Source organism: Ascaphus truei, chromosome 3 (assembly GCF_040206685.1).
Source record: "Ascaphus truei isolate aAscTru1 chromosome 3, aAscTru1.hap1, whole genome shotgun sequence".
NCBI classification, from domain to species: Eukaryota; Metazoa; Chordata; class Amphibia; order Anura; family Ascaphidae; genus Ascaphus; species Ascaphus truei.
In genome coordinates this window covers 187,924,777-187,945,195 of record NC_134485.1, presented here as the reverse complement: position 1 = coordinate 187,945,195, position 20,419 = coordinate 187,924,777, and the positions used below count along the sequence as shown (strand labels likewise).

General features: G+C 45.0%; 1 protein-coding gene across 5 annotated transcripts in view; it reads left to right on the top strand.

The window, feature by feature from the left end:
* Positions 1 to 20,419, top strand: part of NHS (NHS actin remodeling regulator) — a 314,641-nt gene that overhangs the window by 270,724 nt on the left and 23,498 nt on the right. For 3 of the 5 annotated variants that reach the window (XM_075589803.1, XM_075589806.1, XM_075589805.1), the window contains 2 exons: positions 6,213 to 6,343; positions 10,730 to 10,792. In XM_075589803.1, the coding sequence (XP_075445918.1) occupies positions 6,213 to 6,343; positions 10,730 to 10,792 (194 nt within the window). Of the gene's footprint in view, positions 1 to 6,212; positions 6,344 to 10,729; positions 10,793 to 16,763; positions 20,198 to 20,419 lie in introns of those variants that run through there. The other 2 variants (XM_075589804.1, XM_075589807.1) reach the window with 2 other exon arrangements.

Genomic DNA, 20,419 nt, shown 5'->3' with positions numbered 1-20,419 from the left:
AAATCATCAATGAATATTTGAGTCACCTACGATTTGCAGATGACATTGTTATTTTTACCACAAGTACAGAGACGACCTTCAGCAACAAATTGGAGAACTCGCTTTTAAGCTTTTAAGTAATTGGGCCAACATCTGAATTCCAGAAAGACCAACAAATGTGTCAAATCAGCAAAGATTGAAATAAATGGAATAGAAGTAGAAGAAATTGAACACTATGTCTAACTTGGCTGGCAAATAACAATGGATGGGAATCTTTTGAATGAAATAAAAAGGTGAATGAAGATGGGATGGAGCACATTTGGAAGAAACCAAAACAATATATCATGGGAACCTTCCAGTGTCCTTCAAAAGTAAATTTTCAACCATGATATTCTGCCCGTGCTCAGATATGAATGTGAAACTTGGAGTCTAAATGTGAAGATAATTGAGAAGCTTCAGACAATGCAAAGAAGTATGGAGATATTGATGCTTTTTATTTCTCGAAGAGTTAGGAAACCAAATTAAAGTCTATAACATCATCAGAAGAGTGAAGAAATTAAAATGGCAGTGGGTCAGACATATCGCAAGAAGAAATAACCATTGTTGGAGATTAGATAGTACTCGACTGGATTCCAAGAGAGATTTAAAAGATGACAACCAAAAGTATTGAGGAGGAAATCAGAAAATGTGTTGGAGCAACATGGAGAAGTGAGGCTTGCAACCGCAGTACCTGGAACATAATTGGGGAGGCCTTCATCCAGCAGTGGATGACAAGGGCTGATGATATATACAGATATATACTAGAAGGGAGTAAGTCCGGGCGCAGCATCTAAGGTGGCACAGGTCAAGCCAGAGGGGAGGGGTAAAGTTAAAAAAAAGGGGGGGGAGGACCCCTCTGGTTATATGATATATATAGCCGCTGCTACATTTCTCTGACCTAGTATTGTAAGTCCTGGTAATAGCAGGCAGTGCTAGTGTTAATCCCCTCCAACATGGCCTAGCATGTGAGTCAGACTTCCACAAAGTTATAATGTTACAGTTTTCAGGCAGGTGCTGGAAAGCAATTGGAGGCATGTGCAAGGGGATGGGAGTGCTCTAGTGGAACCTGCCCAGTTGCTTGGGCTTAGGAGCTAGTCACACCCCTGGTATAAAAAGGGACTCCCATGCTAATTAGTTCAGTTCCTGGGAGGGAGTCTAGGAGGAGACCCTGGGAATCCAGTTCCTGGACGGGAGCCTAGGAGGGGTCCTTGTGAATTTAGTTCCTGGGAGGGGTCCATATGTATCCAGTTCCCTGGGGGGCCTTAGCAGTACCAGGGAGGGTCTTGGGAGTTCTTCCCTGATGGTTCTACAGTGTTAGTGCCGGGAGCTGACTCCTGGTTCTGAGTCTAGTCCTACCCAGGGGAGGGATGATGCCTCCTGGGTAAGGATATACTACAAGTCCAGGCTGCTGAAGGACTATCGGCTCACCAAGGAGGTGGACAAACCATGGCCTAAGGAGAAGGGTATGTGGCATATCTGGATTAATGTTTACCTGTACCCTGTCGTCTAATAAGAATTCTCTGTTGCATTGTTGCTGGCACTCCAGAGTGGTTCCTCTTCTATATGAGTTCCTGTAGGGGAATGAACATCTGCCTCTGGCAGAGCCCCTGCAGGTGGAGGCGCTGCACCACACCAAGACATCTTGTAACCCAAGCTCCCTATATCGCGGAGGACCAGATGAGCACAACTAACACCTAATAGCACCAGTAATATAATCTATCTCCTGTCAGGGGGTGGGGGATAGGGGTGTTATATGTATATATATACATATAAATATATATATATATATATATGTATATATATATATATATATATATATATATGTATGCTCATTTGCATGATATATATATATATATATATATATATATATATATATATATATATATATATATACATACATACACACACACACACACACACACACACACACACACACACACACACACATGATATATATCACCCCTCCCGCACAATTAAAAAAAAAATCTTCTATGGCCAAAACTAGCAAGTTGGCATGTTAAAAAAAGGTGAGTTTATGTGTATTTATTGCAACCACTGTTAATCTGTTTGATGTAACACCCTATTCCCCTATTAAATGTTTGATGTCAAACATGATATATCATAAGCTGATCACAGCTGAATCGTGACTTATCATGGGTTGACATTGAACATTTTACAGGGGTTGTCATTAAGTCAACCATATTCTAAAGCATGCGTGGACTGACCGTGCACTATAACAGAGTGTTAGTTAATAGTTTGCTTTAGACCAGGGGTGCGCAAACTGGGGGATGTGCCCCCGAGGGGTGGGATTTTTCAGAGGGGTGCGGCAGTTGCATAGGCCCCGCGCTCTTCCCCAAGGCATTTAAATTAAATGCCGGGGAAACACGTGAGGCCTCTGTCACTTCACTTACCTTGTCTCCGGCAACATGTCATCATGGCGGGGTCATGTGACGTCGAGTTGCCATGGCAGTGTGATATCATGTGATCCCCGTTGCGTCGCTTGACATGGTAAGGAGGGGGGCAGTGCAGAGAGGGGGGGGGGGGGGGCGCAGGGGGGAAAGTTTGAGCACCCCTGCTTTAGACCATACATAGCTATAATCCATCTTTTTACTGAATTTTAATATGATGGACTGAACAAACAATAACCAAAAGAGAAACCATACCGCTCAGCCTAATACTAATGACAATTACTGAATAGTAACAGGGTGCTATAGGAAAAACGAAAGCTTATTGACAAGGTGGGTCCCAAGAGAACCCGAAAAAGTTCCTATATCTAGCACTCGCTGTGGCAGAATAGGAGGTGAGTAATGACTCCATGGTCCAACAAAAAAGCTTTAGCCTCACCATTTTGTTGGGGATATTTATATCCCATGGAGTAATTACTCACCTACTATTCTGCCACAGCGAGTGCTAGATATAGGAATTTTTTCGGGTTCTCTTGGGACCCACCCTGTCAATGGACTGAAACAAAAACAGAAATAGAACAACAATAACCGTGCATGTAAAGCAGAAAGCTAAGGCAGGAAACAGAACCACCAGGTGTCACCCAAGTGTTCTCAGTCATAAAATGAAAGACATAAGGTTGCATATGTGTATGGGTTCCAGTTTTTGCTGTTTATTTTTTTGCAAACTCAGTGTTTATTATTTTTTCCTCTTGTGTTTTTTCATTTCATTTAAAAAAATCAGTGTTTAACAGTGCACTTTTTTTTAGGTCTCATACTCCCCTTGTGTTGCCTTTGTGTCCTACCTGTGACTGGGCTGCTACAATAGATTAAACTCAATACGAAATTATGCTTCTGTTTTTTTTTTACCAGTTTTTACAGGAAGTGTAAGATAATCAGTTTGTGGTGTTTTTTCCAAACCAGAATCCCTAAATATAGCTAAAGGGGTGTCCTAGTAGGCCATCAGCCCTTCTTATGCCTATCCTGCCAGTCTGGCTGACGGAAGGTGTTTAATACTTCCGCTGATATGCTCTAAGGAAATGGAGACAGTAATAAATCAGTTAGCTCAGTGTGATTATTTAACTCTTTTACTGGCAGAGATGGCAACTCCTATGTGGCGAGAGAAACCATTTCCCTCTGATAATTCTTAGCACTTTGTGAGCTGTATAAGATTTCTATATCAAAAATAAGTCACAGCTGAAGCTTTTCTGCCATCTTGTGGAAAACTGGAATATGGACGATGGAAGGAATAATTATCTTGTTCATGGAAGATTAGGATTTGCAGATAAACACTATAAAACATGACGCTAAAAGCAGAAAAAATACAGTACTACGAACAGCACAGTTTTTTTGTTAACTTAATTTAAACGTAATATTTTGTTATCGTCGGTTTCTTGGGAAACACCCACTTTATTGAAATGTACATTTAGAGAGTTTTGCAGGCCTTCGGATTAAGGAAAACAATCACTGAGAAGTAGTAGCTCAGTGAGTAAAGACACTGACTGGCACTGAGAGTTTGAAGCAGGGGAGCCTGGTTCTATTCCCAGCGTCGGCTCCTTGTGACCTTGGGCAAGTCACTATCTCCCTGTGCTTCAGACACCAAAAACATAGATTGTAAGCTCCATCGGGCAGTGACTTGTGCCTGCAAAATGTCTCTGTGAAACTAGCAGCGCTATACAAGAACATGCTATTTTTATTAAGAAATATATTTGTAATGGTCTTCACTCTGACTTGAGTCTTTTAACGGCTTTATAATAATTTAGCTCTGACCACGACAAGTTTGGAATTGGAAAACCAGTGTGTAGTGTATATTCTATGATATTTTTCATTGTGATTTTTACAGGCTTTCAAGTCTAAATTTGCAAAGGTATTACAGCAACTAAAAATATAACACGTGTGCACATTCACATATCTCAGACAGGTCTGCAACCCTTCTTTTCACCATTATCTCTTAGCATACAATGCTTCCACTGCAGCTAGGGATTCTGGGTAATAACATGCTCATAAACACACAGTGTCACCTTTTGTTTCTTATCCATTGTAAGGCCTGGGTCCCGCTGTATCGGCGGCGTGTGCGGCCTCGTGCGCATCTCTTACCAGACAGAAGTTCCTCCCGAGCTAGCCCCAGTCCCTCCTTGCTGCAAGGCTCGCTGCGCAATGTGACACGTCAGCCAGCAGGGGATACACGAGGATCGTGATCCCAAGCGGCGATGCGTCACATGGCCTCGCAGTGAGCCAATGAGGAGGGGAGCTATCTGGAGCTACGGGAGGGAAGTCTGTGCAGACGTGCATAGTGGCGCCCCCCCTCCTCTGGTGCCCGTTTCGCAGGCTGCCGGGGCTCCGTGTGCTTCCCTGTGTGCTGATCCTCCCCCATGTGTGACATTGTGTGTGTGGGTGTCCTTCCCTGTGTGCTGTTCGCCCCTGGGATTCCTGGCTTGCTTTGTGTCACAGTGCGAGGGGCTCCGGGGGTGAGAGAGGGACCGGAGGAGGGCGAGGGAGACACAGACAGCACGAGAGCCCTCCGCTCAAACCACGCCCCCTGCTCAAACCATGCCCCCGCGCTCAAACCACACACCCCCACTCAAACCACGCCCCCCCCGCTCAAACCACACACCCCGCTCCCTATAATTGCCTGTCCACGCACCGTCTGTCTGCAGTGCGGGCGCGTGGTCTGAGGCAGCGGGCCCTTAGCCTTACATGGAGCTCTATAAGTTTATGCCTTCTGCATTACACAGCTTTTCAGCACAGCCAGCAAAACAAATAATCACAACCAGAACAATGTATGTGCAACAACTCTTTACTGTGGTCCCACAGTATTCCCCAATAACAATAACACAGACATATACAGGCAGGTAACAATAATAAGAGTAATTGTCCCCCCTTCAGTACTGATGGCAGAACAACCCCTTTACAAGTGTACATATGAGGGTAGTGCTTGTCAGTGTTGGTGCACTTCTACCTTCCTGGTTACAAGCCTACTGTATAACCAGGGGATGCTTCCAGTATCAAGGCGGCTGTAGAATCCCACACTGCAGGGTCTCCAACATTCGTCCCTCACGCCTCACGTCCAGCACGCCATGTGATGATACTTCCCGCTGGGGAAACTCAGGTCCTTCTTCGCCGATGCCTCTCACTGCCATGGAAATCTCTATGCTGTGGGCAGGCCCTACAAACTTCTCTGAGGTGAAGGGACTGCCTGGGGCCTAGGGGGAATAGGTCTGGCCTAGTCCAGGAGCTTGACTAGCGCCCTGGACATTACCTCTCCCTTCGCAGGCTCCGTCAGAACTGAGCACCCCGCCTCCAGTCCGCAGAGGAAATCCTGAACAGCCAGGACATCCTCTTCAAGCGGTGCCAACCACAAGATGGCCGTCATCTTACACACAGTCCATTATATGTGGCTGCGCCAACCACAAGATGTCCGACGCAACTTACCCGAATCCTCCCATGCGACGGGACCACTACCAGGGAGGAGGCAAGCGGGAATACCCTGCTACACTAATATAGTTTCTCTATGCATTATTTAAAATGAACCCAATAAGACGTTTGTTATGAAATAAAGAGAATAATGCAGGGACTATTTTTCCCCAGTAAAAAAGTGGTATTTGGTTGTGTAAAATAAGTACAGTAGCTGCTGTTTGTGCCACTGAATACCAACACATTTCAAACAATCAGATTTTTATTGTTAAGGATAGTTCTAATATTATTATTTTTTCAGAGGTTTTTTTAACTTTGTGTATTCTTTCTGGTAAACAGAGCAGTGGATTCGAGCAGATAACAGGGAAAGGAGGCTCCTCGGCTCTGTGTTTGTTGCTCCCCCGCTCACCATATTCCCAGTAGCTCACAGTCAGACGAGACGAGAAATAAAGGAACAACAGCTTCTACCAGTAAGAATTTTTTTATTCCCCACTTGGAAAATGATCATAAAGAGATGATATCAAGTTTCTCGATTGGGTTTTTGGTTCAAATCCATATCCTTCATTACTCCTCATATGTGCTTCTCCCTATTCCTATTGCTTGGGCTGTTCCTTTCAAGTTAAGGCAGGGGAGGGCAATGTATGGCCTTGCGGGCTGGTAGGGACCTGCACGTTTGGCCCCTACCTGTGGTGTGGGAGGCAGAGGCAGCGGCAGAGGAGGCAGCAGCGGCGGTGGTTCTAACACAGAAGTTAGGACCGACAGGAAGTTGGGCCCAACTTCCATCATCACCACCTAGGTGGGCTTTCTCTGTGCTGCTGCCTCCTCTGTCACGTCCCACACCACAGCTAGGGGCTGAGGGAGAAGGGGAGAGAGGGAGGAGGGAGCAAGGAGGGAGAAGAGATGGGGAGAAAAGAGAGAGTGAGTGAGAAGGGAGCGAGTGAGGAGGGAGTGAGGTAGAAGGGAGGAGGGTGTGAGGAGGGAGAAGAAATGGGGGGGAGAAGAGATTGGGGAGAAAAGAGAGAGCGAGTGAGGAGGGAGCGAGTGAGGAGGAGGGAGAAGAGAGAGTGAGGGAAAAGAGAGAGTGAGGGAGAAGGGAGCGAGGAGGGAGAAGAGATGGGGGAGAAGGGAGGAGGGTGTGAGGAGGGAGAAGAAATGGGGGAGAGAAGAGATTGGGGAGAAAAGAGAGAGCGAGTGAGGAGGGAGCAAGTGAGGAGGAGGGAGACGAGAGAGTGAGGGAAAAGAGAGAGTGAGGGAGAAGGGAGCGAGGAGGGAGAAGAGATAGGGGGAAAAGAGGGAGGGAGAAGAGAGGGGGAGAATTAAAAGAGAAGAAGGGGGAGAGAGAAAGGAGAGTGGGGTAGGGTGAGTGAGGGGGGTAAGACAGAGAGGGTAGGGGAGGTACAGGTGGGGAGAAGGCAGAAGCTAGGCTTGAGTGGAGCTTTGGTAAGCATTGCAGGCCACAGAGTTAATGTAGAATCTGCATTAAGCTTGTCAAGTGACCCTCCAGTCAAAATAATTGCCCACCCTTGAGTTAAGGGGAAGGATTCAAAAGATTGATGTGCATTGGAGAAATATAATTGGGTGAGGATTGACTGGGGCAACCCATTCCCCTAATTATAGTACTTCAGTTAGATTGGTAACTTATTTCATTTAAAGTGGTTTGCCAATATTTACAGTATAGGAAACTTCAGGAAGTTCTTACTTGTATATATTACAGTAGGATAATGTCATGTCTGATGTTATTAAAAAGGTATTGAGACAGAGTTGTACTAAAAGGGATAAAGACACACATCTGTACAGAATAGATTCATCAAAAATGAAATTATTGGATGGAAATTGGCTATTAATTGTCTTTAAAACTGGACAGAATCCTTTTTGTAACTCTTTCCAATATTAAACACCCCATGCATTATATCATGATAAGTATATGTAAATACTTCTTGCCTGCAGCAACTCTCCTTTTCTGACAGAAAATAAGTGAAAGTATTCAGAATAGTCAGATCGTGGCATGAATGAAATGCTGATGTATGTTGCCCAACCCCACTTTCACCTAACACACTTTAATAACCGATTGATTAAAAGACCATCCTCATTGTATGGGCTTTACCATTGGTGTTTGTTGGGAGGTTGAAGGACACAAAGTACTGCCACTATATATCTACAGAGAAAGAGTTTGGACGTGCCCCTAGTAAGGGGGATTACAAACATGCAGTGCTTATTTCAGCAGACTATAGCACCCTCACATCGTCTGTTATGTAAATGGAACATCTATGTGGATGGGCACCTGAGGTCATTAAGATAGCAGAAGGGGTGCATCTAAATATGGGATATATAATACATACTGCTTTTATTACAGCCGATATACAAGTATAGGCTCATATTTATCTATAGGAAGAATGCTGCAGCAGTTCCAAATAAAAACCAATGTATTTTTTCCTGAATTGGTGGAACTGCACTTTTAAACCATCTTAAACCTTTTTGTAGACAGACATTCAGTCATCTGTTTCCATTCAGTTCACTGCATTATTATTATTTTTGTATTATCTTTCTATTAATGTATGAGTATTAATACTTGTAACAATAGCCCTTTATTCCACAGGAGAGGCATAAAGGTTTAATTCTAAATGATAATTCACTGCAAGTTAAAGCTGATCATTAATATGCAGTCACATATGTGGTCATTAGTATGATTTATTAAATTATTCAAACATATAACATAACATAAACTAAAGTCTACCCCACACTCATACAAAATACACGAATGTCAAACTTCTTTAAACCAAAGAATGGTATATTAACTGACAAGTAGAAAAATGCATATACAGTACAGATACAGAAAAAAACCTCAAGCACACAGAATGTCAGGGAAAAAGTAAAGGCACTGAACAATGTATGATGTGATGTGCCTAACCCAGCACTACAGTGCTATAAGCACAAATAGTGTCAAACAAATTGTGGAAGGCTGCACTATATACCAGTGTATGGGGAAAAACAGGGCAATGTGTCAATGCAAAAAAAGGAGACGACTGAAGATGAAAAGTAAAGCCACAAAATGTATGTAAAAGTCAATCAGGGTAAGGCGGGCAACACCGATGTTTCAGGGTACAGACCCTTTCTTCCAGCCCATTCCTACGCATATAAAATGCAGTACTTCCCTTAATGCGATGAAATGTCCTCCAGAGCTTACAGCGCAATCATGCAATCTTCAATAAAGAAACTTGAAGTAGAGAAGGCGGCAATCCAGGGATCCCTGTATGTTTGGCTTCCGTGCTGTGAATATAATATCATAATATACATATATAAAGAAAGGACAGGGATTAGGGAGTGATCAACTAAATCATACAAATTGTAATGTGGAAAAATAATAACTTCCAATCGATAATTATCAGTAGAGGTAGGTGCAACTGTGAATTGAAGTGAATCAAGAAAAATGAGGGATGCAAAGTGTTTGCATCCCAGGAGAAAATTCACTTATATGCACACTACTAAGGTATAAAATGTAACTTTTAATACTTAATACTTAAAACATATATTACCGAGAAGAATGGTATACTAAACATTAAAAATAGATTAAATGGTTATAAGCAAACAGGCACCAAAATACAGCTCTCATAAATGTAAATAATCCAGTCAGTGATTGATACTGGAATCTTAGAGGCTGAAGAGGGTGCAACCAGCACAGGTGAGCCCAAAGGCTCCACAATTCCACACACTAGCACAGTGAATGCGTTGCCACAAGCAGCAGTAGGGATTGATCACTACATGCACATAAATCCAGTTAGCAACACTTTATCAGTGAAGCCATTCCCTAGCTGCTGCACTGTTTTTATATATATGGCTGCGCTAGTGAGCTGTTTATGTGTGGACTATGTGTTTGTCCAGCAGCTCACTAGCGCAGCCATATATATAAAAACAGTGCAGCAGCTAGGGAATGGCTTCACTGATAAAGTGTTGCTAACTGGATTTATGTGCATGTAGTGATCAATCCCTGCTGCTGCTTGTGGCAACGCATTCACTGTGCTAGTGTGTGGAATTGTGGAGCCTTTGGGCTCACCTGTGCTGGTTGCACCCTCTTCAGCCTCTAAGATTCCAGTATCAATCACTGACTGGATTATTTACATTTATGAGAGCTGTATTTTGGTGCCTGTTTGCTTATAACCATTTAATCTATTTTTAATGTTTAGTATACCATTCTTCTCGGTAATATATGTTTTAAGTATTAAGTATTAAAAGTGACATTTTATACCTTAGTAGTGTGCATTTAAGTGAATTTTCTCCTGGGATGCAAACACTTTGCATCCCTCATTTTTCTATATATATATATAACATAATTAAAAACAGCAGTTAATACTAGTAATCTGAAGACAATCATATATTGATCAGATCTTTCTGCGAGTAGGAAGCCATGTTGATCATATAATCAAGTTGAGGGCCTTGTTTACATGGCAATGCATGCTTTGCCACTGAATCATAATATTTTTCATATGTGAATTTAAAAATATATACAAGCTTGGCACGGTCAATAATTCCTATAGGTAGTTCAAAATGCAACGCTGGCTAATACTTACAATCAACAGATTTAGCATTTACTTTAACACAAGAAGAAATGCTTCTAGCAGATTATTATACCACCAACCATCAACTTAACGCTTTACTGAGGTCTTATACCAGATATAACATAGGGAAGAATAATACAAATAAGTTCATATTCTGAAACATCATGTTGCATGATATACCATGTTTGTTTTTTGTAACATTTATTTATGCAGTTCATTTTATTGTCATTGTGTTTGATACCAGCAACGTTTACCCATCTGTGTATGTTTTTAACGCATTTTCCCCACATTTTATGTTCCTAGTTTAACAGAACCCGTCCACCCTCCCCCAGTGAGTGTTGCCACTTGACCCCATGGAGTAGAAAGGTATTGGAAACCCAAGCAAGCTGAATAAGTGTGTGTCTGTTGAAGCCATACTAACATCACTCTGTCCCTCTCAATATTAATGCTGTCCCTGGTTTTCCAGCTTGCTTTCTTTTCCTCTAAGCACTGTCTTCATTTGCTAAACAAATCGCATTTTGAATGGAAAAAAAAAAGATTAGGGGCCATATTTAGTAAGCAGTTCTAAGTGGTAAGGCACCATATCAACCAAGCATGTGGTCTTATGGTCTTTTGTGGTTTTTAGAGTCTCCTTAGAAATAATTTTATATGAATAACTGTTTCTTTACTTTGTTGGTGGATAGTGGTTTTTGAATATATATGCAGGTACAAAATACACCATTTGCTATAAGAGCAAAGTAGATAGCTCTCGGGTTCATGGTTCATGTCATAAGAAGAAGTATGTTTCAGAATAGATTGGGTTGATACTTTAAATAGCAACATACATCACTTCAGTGCTTTCTTAATCAATCAAATAAATTTTGAGCTCAAGAAATCCACACCCTTTTACAGGCAGAGTCTCCCCTCTTTATAATAAGTATATTCAGTAAATTCTTCCCCTAATTCTTACAGAGCACATATAGCTCGCTACCACGAATCATTGTAAGTCAATATAAATGGGTGGAAAGTGTTATGCAGAGGCCAGTTATCAAGCATAACACAAATCACATCTTTTTGGGCAGACCTGTGATGTCTATTAGCCCTTTCACTATTACAGGTGCTTTGCTCTACACATTGTTGCTATTGTACTGTACGGAGAGATGGGCGACTTCACTCCAATCTGGTCCCTGGATTTTCTTGCATTTTTCCCACAAAATCCGTTTTGGTCGGTTTAATTTGCGCGGATTCATCAAAAACCGCCATTGGATACAACCGTGGACAGATTTGCAGAATCCGTCCATGGGTTGCGGAATCTGTAGAGTGCATTGGTAATAATAATGTAAAAATCTGCAATCATTAATCGCCTTTTTTGGGATGGATCTGCTGAAATCTGCGGACCAAAGGAACCGGCTGATCCACGTCCTCCCCAAATATGTGCCCATCTCTAACTGTATGCCTTCTTGAAGTGAAGTCCTTATAAGCCTTCTTAATTTTAACTGTGAAGCATTATGTAACCCAGGGGTGCTTAACTCTAGTCCCCAAGCCCTCCCAGCAGGCCAGGGTTTCAGGATATCCCAGCTTCAGCACAGGTGGCTCAATCAGATGTCCAATTAAAGACTGAGCCTCTGATTGAACCACCAAGCAGGGATATCCTGAAAACCTGGCCTGTTGGGGGAAGGGGCCTTTGAGGACTGGCGTTGAGCACCCCTGATGTAACCTGTCATGGAACAAGAATTACATTTCTGACTCACCCCCCTCTCTCCTTTGCAGCTTCTGCCTGTCAGATCTTATTCTCAGCTGCATGGAGTTTGCACACACATACTGTGCCTGTGTAACTTGCAACAATGTTGCATTTCTTGCCTTTGGGCATGGAATCAGTGATCTGCTACTGCAGCCCCTGTGATCCTCACCAGAATGGGCTAGTCTGCCCCCCCTCCTGTATGGCCTAGATAGTCTGTCCCAAGGCTATTCCCTTTACCCACACTGCCCCTCACTTCCTTTTCCAACCTGGAGACAGTGAGTACAGCACCCTTCTATGTAATCTCCCCCGGTGAGGCCATTTCTTTTTACCTGTTTCCAACTATAAATCACCACTACACACCATTCACAAGAACCTGTATTCTGCTGCCTTTCCCAATAAAGTGGAGGAAATATTATAGGACTTGGAGTGATTTAAAAAGGGAGCTGAGTTAATGCTATCTGGGGCTATTCACACATCACACGTGACCCTGGCTTCAGAAAAGTAAAAAGAAGACCGTGTGCCTTGGGGACACACACAGAGGAGCTGCTACCCACAGCCTTTATGCTAAAGATACAAGCAAGCAGCTTACACAGCAAATAAACTGCAGTCTCTCACCACCACAGTACAAGCATACTGCTCCACATTGCTACACAGAGCCACCAGCCTCTCTCTATACAGCAAACAACTACAGCTTTATGCAAAGACAGTGAGCAGCTTTACATTGCTAATAAGAAAACAGAGCAGTCTCTGCAGACTGAGAAAGCAGTACCAACCTTGCACACGAGGCAGCAGCTTTGCAGACAAACAGTGCTCCTTACACAAACCTAATTACCTTTCTCTGTCTGAGTTCACCCCCTGCACAGCCCCATAGTGAGGATCCACCATCTCACCTACCCCTGCGCACGTCCCCACGGCCAGCGCCATCAAGGGCCACGCCACCGGACACCCGCCAGGACACGGGTCAGAGCCACCGGACACCTGTGAGTACAGCTACCCCTACGCTGCACGCTGCAGGACACCGCTCGGCATCATCTGAGACACGCCCATCGCTGACACAGGTAAAAGACCGCACACCACACGCACTGGCTAAAGGCCTACACACACCTACAGCATGGCAGAACTCAGAGCATCACCAGACATCACGCAGGAGAGCGATCACTCAGACACAGAGACCGCTGCGCAACTGCAACAGGCGCAGACAGACGCAAGGCCTAAACGGACAGTCACACTGACACAAAAGGCCCGCGAAAAATATGAGACTGACATTGAAGCGCACCGCGCTAAATTAGAGTTGGCCTGGGAAACAACCACACTTGTGATATGCAATGTCGCCGGCGCTGGTAACTATATACAACAGCTCGAACAGGCAATAACTCAATTGAAGATAGATCACTCGCGCTATCAAGCACTGTCACAGGCATATTTCACCTATCTAACAAGAACTAACACGGAAGATAGCATACGAGAGCGCGACCTACAAAAGGCGATTGACCTAGAACGTGATGGCATCGTGCAAACCGCCATCACGGAAGCTGAGAATAAGAGAAAGGACCTTTTGCAGGAGACCGCATCGCAGCGCTCAAGCACATCCAGACACTCATCAAGGTCAGCAAGATCAGCGCAATCTCACGCGTCAAGCGCAAACGCTATCAAGGCACGAGCCACCGCAGAGGCCACACGCGCAGGGGCCGAATATAGTCGCAGAGAAGCAGCCATAAGAGCAGGAAGAGCGCGCATAGAAGAGGAGGAAAAGACAGCCGCCGCTAATGCCGCTGCCGCTACCGCCACTGCTGCCGCTAATGCCGCTGCCGCTACCGCCACTGCTGCCGCTACTGCCGCAGCGACTGCGCGTAGGAAAGCCGAATTCGATGCGGAACTAGAAGCACTTAATCAAGATAAGGAAGCCGCTGCCGCCATAGCCCAAGCTGAAGTCCTAGAAGCAGCCGCGCAACAGGACGGCGGGGAGCAACCGTACAGACGGATTGCCTCAGAGGATCCAGTCCAACACACTGAAGACTACGTAAGGAGCCTCTTCAGTGTAAACACCAGTGCACCATCTCAACACGGATGGAGTGACTCCACAGACAACGAAGACTTGCTTGGCCCACGAGGAGAAGACGCTGCTCCCCCAATGGTACATGCTGCCTGGGATAGCCACGGCCGCAACGGTGATCCACACGCCAGCGCGCACACGGATGCACTACAACAGGCTCGCCATCCAGGTACACCCACACGGGAGAACACAGCCCCTCACACCGACCAGCAGTCATCACGTGTCCACGCCAAGGAAGAGGCGACCGCACGAACCCTCCCAGCAACTACCTCAGAACGGGACAAACACGCCGATGCCTCAGGCCTGACAGATATAGTCAAGTACATGATCCGGCGTGACCTGGTGCAAGCAGGACTCACCAGCTTCGACGACCGCCCTGAGAACTACCGGACGTGGAAGTTCACGTTCAAAGACGCAATCAACAGCTTAGACTTCTCAGCGAGGGAAGAGCTCAACCTGCTATTCAAGTTCCTGGGGAACGAATCCAGAGAGCACGCAAATAGACTGCGGGCGGCAAACGTGCAACAGCCCCAAGTAGGTCTTGACCTAGTGTGGGAAAGGCTAGAAGAGTCCTACGGCAGCCCCGAAGCAGTCGAGGATTCGCTCTTCAAAAGAGTCAACAGCTTCCCCAAAATCACAACCAAAGATTACTCGAAGTTACGAGAGCTCGGGGACCTGCTGCAAGAACTGGAATTCGCAAGGAAAGACCATTTCTTAATAGGTCTCAACGTCCTAGACTCAGCTCGTGGAGTGAGACCCATCCTGGAGAAGCTACCCTTCAACCTCCAAGAAAAGTGGATTTCACAAGATTCCAAATACAAAAGGGAGAAGCAAGTCGTCTACCCCCCATTCTCAGTTTTCTTGAGCTTCATTCGCGAAGCAGCAAGGACGAGGAACGACCCCAGCTTCTTCTTAGGTGCGCAAACCACACACAGTGCTAGCAGCCTGACCAGTGACGAGATATGGTAACACCCAAACACCCATCTCGGTCCGCAGGACGGACGTGCCTCCCACGACCCAAACTACTCCCGATCAGTCGGTCGCCGGAGATGAGAAACCGAGGGACCCAAACAGGGAATGTCCCATATACAAGAAGCCACACCCACTCAACGAGTGCTTTGGGTTCAAGATGAAGTCCCTAGAGGAACGCAAGAGGTTACTTGGAGAATTCAGAGTTTGCTTCAGGTGCTGCGGTTCCACGAATCACCTAGCCAGAGATTGTAAAGAAGAGATCAAATGCACAGTGTGCGAAAGTGACAAGCACGTGACATCATTACACCCAGAGGCGCTGACACTCCACCAACTCAAGAACCCATCCTCCGTAGCGGAGCATGGCGGGGAGGAAGGAGAAGGAGAGTCAACATCCCTCACATCTCAGCGTACCGAGGTTTGCGGAAAAGAAGGTGACAAAATATCCTGCTCCAAAATATGCCTTGTCGCAGTGCACCCCCAGGTGCAACCTGAGAAGGCTATTCGGATGTACGCAATCCTCGACGACCAGAGCAACCGATCGCTGGTCAGGTCAGAGTTCTTCGACATGTTTAACATACAAGACGGTGCTTCTCCTTACACTCTCAGAACGTGCACAGGGCGAATGGAGACCACAGGGAGAAGAGTGAATGGCTACACCATATGCTCAATAGACGGCAAAGTGAACATGCCCCTTCCCACACTCATCGAGTGCAGCCACATGGCCACAAACAGGGACGAGATTCCCATACCAGACATGGCACGCCATTACCCGCACCTCAAGGGAATAGCCAACTACACCCTGCCGGTAGAACAAGGCGCCAAGATCTTGCTGCTGCTCGGCAGGGACATCATGAGGGTACATAAAGTCCGTAAACAGCATAACGGACCCCACAACGCGGCATACGCCCAAAGACTTGACCTACGATGGGTGATAGTGGGCAACGCGTGCACCAACAAAGAGCACGGGCAAGACTACGTCGACGCCCGCAGAACGGTAGTAACAGAATGTGAACACACATCTCTCTCTGAACCATGTCTTGGCCATCTCCAAGTGACCGAAGGGCCAAGTGAAGAGAAAAGACAAGGTCACAGCCCTGAGGCCAACAAAAACATCCTTGCATCCGGGGGACGTGACAATGGTCTAAGATGCTTAGCGGTTCAGATAACCAAGGATGACGAGTCGACTCCACTGAAGGAAGAAAGTAACCTCCCAAAGGTGACCGACAAAGGGGTCATCCAAAAGACAATAAACAATCGGACGATCCTCTCGCGAGCAATGGCACGGCTAGGATGTACAGTCGTTCCTCTCCACAGAGTATCCAGCGATAAAGCAGCCAGCTGTCTCAGCTGGCATAACCGCAAAAGACTGCGCCCTACAGGTGAAGCCACAGTTTCAAAAGGACTGTTCGTTCACACACGTAAGAGGAGACAGTTGCAGAGACATTTCCCAAAAGGATTTACAAGGACAAAAGAGACTGTTCTTCGTCATGTCCAGGGAGAGAACAACCTCCTGAAGGCAGTCAACAAAGAGACACAAAAGCGTTTCACCAAATTACAATACGTGGAGATGTTCTCGTGCAAGAGAAAAGCACCGATGACCTACGGTGCACAGCGTTCCAGACAACAAGGGACAACGACAAGCAAACACCATCAAGGGAAGATAGAGGATTCCCGAGGTTAACAACCAAGGAGCTCTCCAAAGACGGACCAGGCAGTTGGGTGAACCCGCTACCATTCCGTTCAACAAGAAGGCACTTCCCAAACAATGGAGAACATGCCATCTCTAGGTTCACTTCGCACCTCTGCGACCTACAAAGGGAACCAGAGACCAAAAACAACTTTGTGGCCTTCATCCAGAAGATATTCCTTACCGGCCACGCAAAGCCAGCACCTCTAATGAAGAAAGGTGAAGAGTTCCGGTACCTCCAATCATCTGGGGCCTACCACCCTCAGGAACCCGATCAAATCCGGGTAGTGTTCAGCCCCAGCACTCAGCTTCAGGGAGTCTCCCTGAACGACGCCCTCTTTACTGGACTAAATTCGACAACCAGTCTTCCAGGAGTGTTGTTCCGCTTCCGCAAGGAGCCAAAAGCCATCTCCTTCTGCCAAACACCAGGTGATAGAACCACAGGCTACCATGACTGGCATGCCTACAAGGGGATGCACTCTGTGGGTAAAACTACAGAGACAAAAAGACTGTTCTCTCACAAGGCTAAAAGGAAACAGTGCCAGAGACTTTTACACAAAGACATTGTGGTGCAACCAGCAAACCTGGAGCTGTGCATCCACCCTGCATCCTTTGCCAAAGAACCTTGGCCAAGGGACCTTGATACCAGTGATACCGGCCGGTGTCACATCGCTATGTGGACATGGACTCTTGCATTGTTTGAGAATGTGATGTTATCTTTGTTATGCATTGCACATATGTTCCACATAGTCTGTTATATAGTGGTATTTCCAGATACCAGACGGGGAGTGTCATGGAACAAGAATTACATTTCTGACTCACCCCCCTCTCTCCTTTGCAGCTTCTGCCTGTCAGATCTTATTCTCAGCTGCATGGAGTTTGCACACACATACTGTGCCTGTGTAACTTGCAACAATGTTGCATTTCTTGCCTCTGGGCATGAAAGCAGTGATCTGCTACTGCAGCCCCTGTGATCCTCACCAGAATGGGCTAGTCTGCCCCCTCTCCTGTTTGGGAAAGATAGTCTGTCCCAAGACTATTCCCTTTACACACACTGCCCCTCACTTCCTTTTCCACCCTGGAGACAGTGAGTACAGTACCCTTCTATGCAATCTCCCCTGGTGAGGCCATTTCTTTTTACCTGTTTCCAACTATAAATCACCACTACACACCATTCACAAGAACCTGTATTCTGCTGCCTTTCCCAATAAAGTGGAGGAAATATTATAGGACTTGGAGTGATTTAAAAAGGGAGCTGAGTTAATGCTATCTGGGGCTATTCACACATCACATCTGGCTTCAGAAAATAACCCATCACATTTCTTAATATGAACAACCTCTTTATTTATTGTCACATTCACTGCCGGTCCTCCTGACCAAGAATCTACTAAGACGCGATTGGGTCTATGTGTCAAGTCCCTGCCCAATAAGTCTACATGCCCGATAAAGCTGTTTATATTGTTCCCTTGCGTCCAACTTATTGAACCAGTTTCTCATATTCGGTGCAGATATATTACAGTGGGAGAGGTTTACACCACTTCAAATCAGCAGAGATTTCTTTGCTGGAAAATAAAGAGAGAGAAAGGACGGTCGGGAAACACAGAATTGATTTGCACCTACTGTATATACCATCACTATGTGCGACCAGTAAATGGTTTTGTTTCTCCACAAAGTCACTCTACATTTTGTATGACAATTCTAGTAGGGTAAAATGCATGGACATTAATTAACCCGTATGCTGTCAGAAGGGTCAGGAATGGCCTCTCTGGCAGCAAGTGGGTAAATACATTTCAAACTTGTTCTTCTTAGGTCCTTTATCAATATAAATGCAAATCGGAGATTTCACTTGAATAGAGGATAACGGCAGTGATGATGTGGAAACTTCCCCCTATATTGTTCTGGACGCTGCTCTTCAATACATTTCTTAAGGGCGGGATTGGAAAAATTTAGTATGAAGGGCCAGGAGTGTAGCATCGTGTTATACATATCTAAAAAGACTTAACAATGTCCATAGTACTTCAATATGTTGCAGACATTTCTAATATGCTTCATACTGTAAATAGCTTTTATATGTTCATACTGTTCATTAATGCAGTATTTTAACTTACAACTCACATACATATTGTTGTTTAACCTTACATGGCTATGGAGAAGGAAAGGTGGTTAGGAGGGGTGTTCTTCTAGAAATACTGTATTCACCTCCCAAATCCCATGGGATACTATGAGAGTCACAAAATGAAGTTAATGAATAAGGAAAATGCTGTGCATGGTTGCAATGTAATCGTTTAATGAGATTATTGTCAGCTGAAATGTTTATATCTCCAAATCGGAGGTGAACCATGTTCCGTTAAATTAATAATACATTTAATGATATCTTGCAAACAGAGGCATTGTTGCCTGAATCCTTTGTTGGTAAAATGGCCTACCATGCATTGCAAAACCCGTCTGGCACTTAAACCAGCAATCCTCTACAAATTGTTTTTTTATTTACCAGAACTGGGGGCGCTGCTGAAGCTGGTATGCGGTCCCCCCACCTCCTGGAATCCCCTGGTTTCCAAATGTTTGCCGTGTTTTTGTGCGAGTTTTAACACACACAAAAACGACAAATATGTCTGCCGGCTCACCAATAGAAAGTTGCAGTGTCATCGCTTTGTGATGTTGCAATGATGTTGATGTTGCAGCTTGCTATTGTTTGCCCCAAGACAAGCATGACCAAAAAAAGAAAACCGGCTAGAGCTGACAGCTGCTTCTCGGTTGACGTCGAGACTTTCTATTGGCCACTGGAGCAAGGTTGACCATTGGAGACACAGCGTGGCAAGTATTCTATCCCAATGTAGAAACTGCTGGTATCTTGGGAAGTGAGTCTCTGGAGGTCAGGGCAACGCTTATTGTTTCTAAGGGATCTCCGGGTTCAGGTAGTATAAAACCCCTCTTCCCAGCCCCCCAAAAAGAGCAGCGAGGACTGCTGTTATTAAACTTAAGCAGGTATTCCATTACTAGTCAAGACTTCTTTAGGAAGCTAGTTAGGGTAGGTAATAGTCGGATCACTGCACATTAATTGTCCAGCAGTCTATTGTTATTCAGGGAAGGAATCAGCAACAAAATCCAGCCTTTTCCCCCTCATGCATGCAGCAAACTTTTTCCCCCCCACAAGTTACCTAGGAAACAAAGTCTTTTGTGCTTGAAGTTTGTATGAGCTATTCATGTCTGTGGGGAATGAGCACAAAAGCTGCAGATGGAGAAAGAAAGAGAAAAAGATGTAGCCCTTTCAGCAAAGTTCTTATTAAAAATGCCATTTCATGTGACATTTATTTGGTATGGGCAGAAAATATTAGAAAGGTAAGTGCTGCAATGCAGTTTTTAATATCCTATAGGTGTTTCAAACTCGTATCCGAAGCAATCATTCACGGTATTTCTAGAAAAGAAAACCAGACTAATAGTATACATCAGAAAATATCTCTGCCATGTGTTGAATGAGAATAGCCTATAGAATGTTTACTTGAAACAGAATAGCAAGGCACTGTTTGGGTAAAACCTGAGTACTCATTCCTGCTTGAGGTG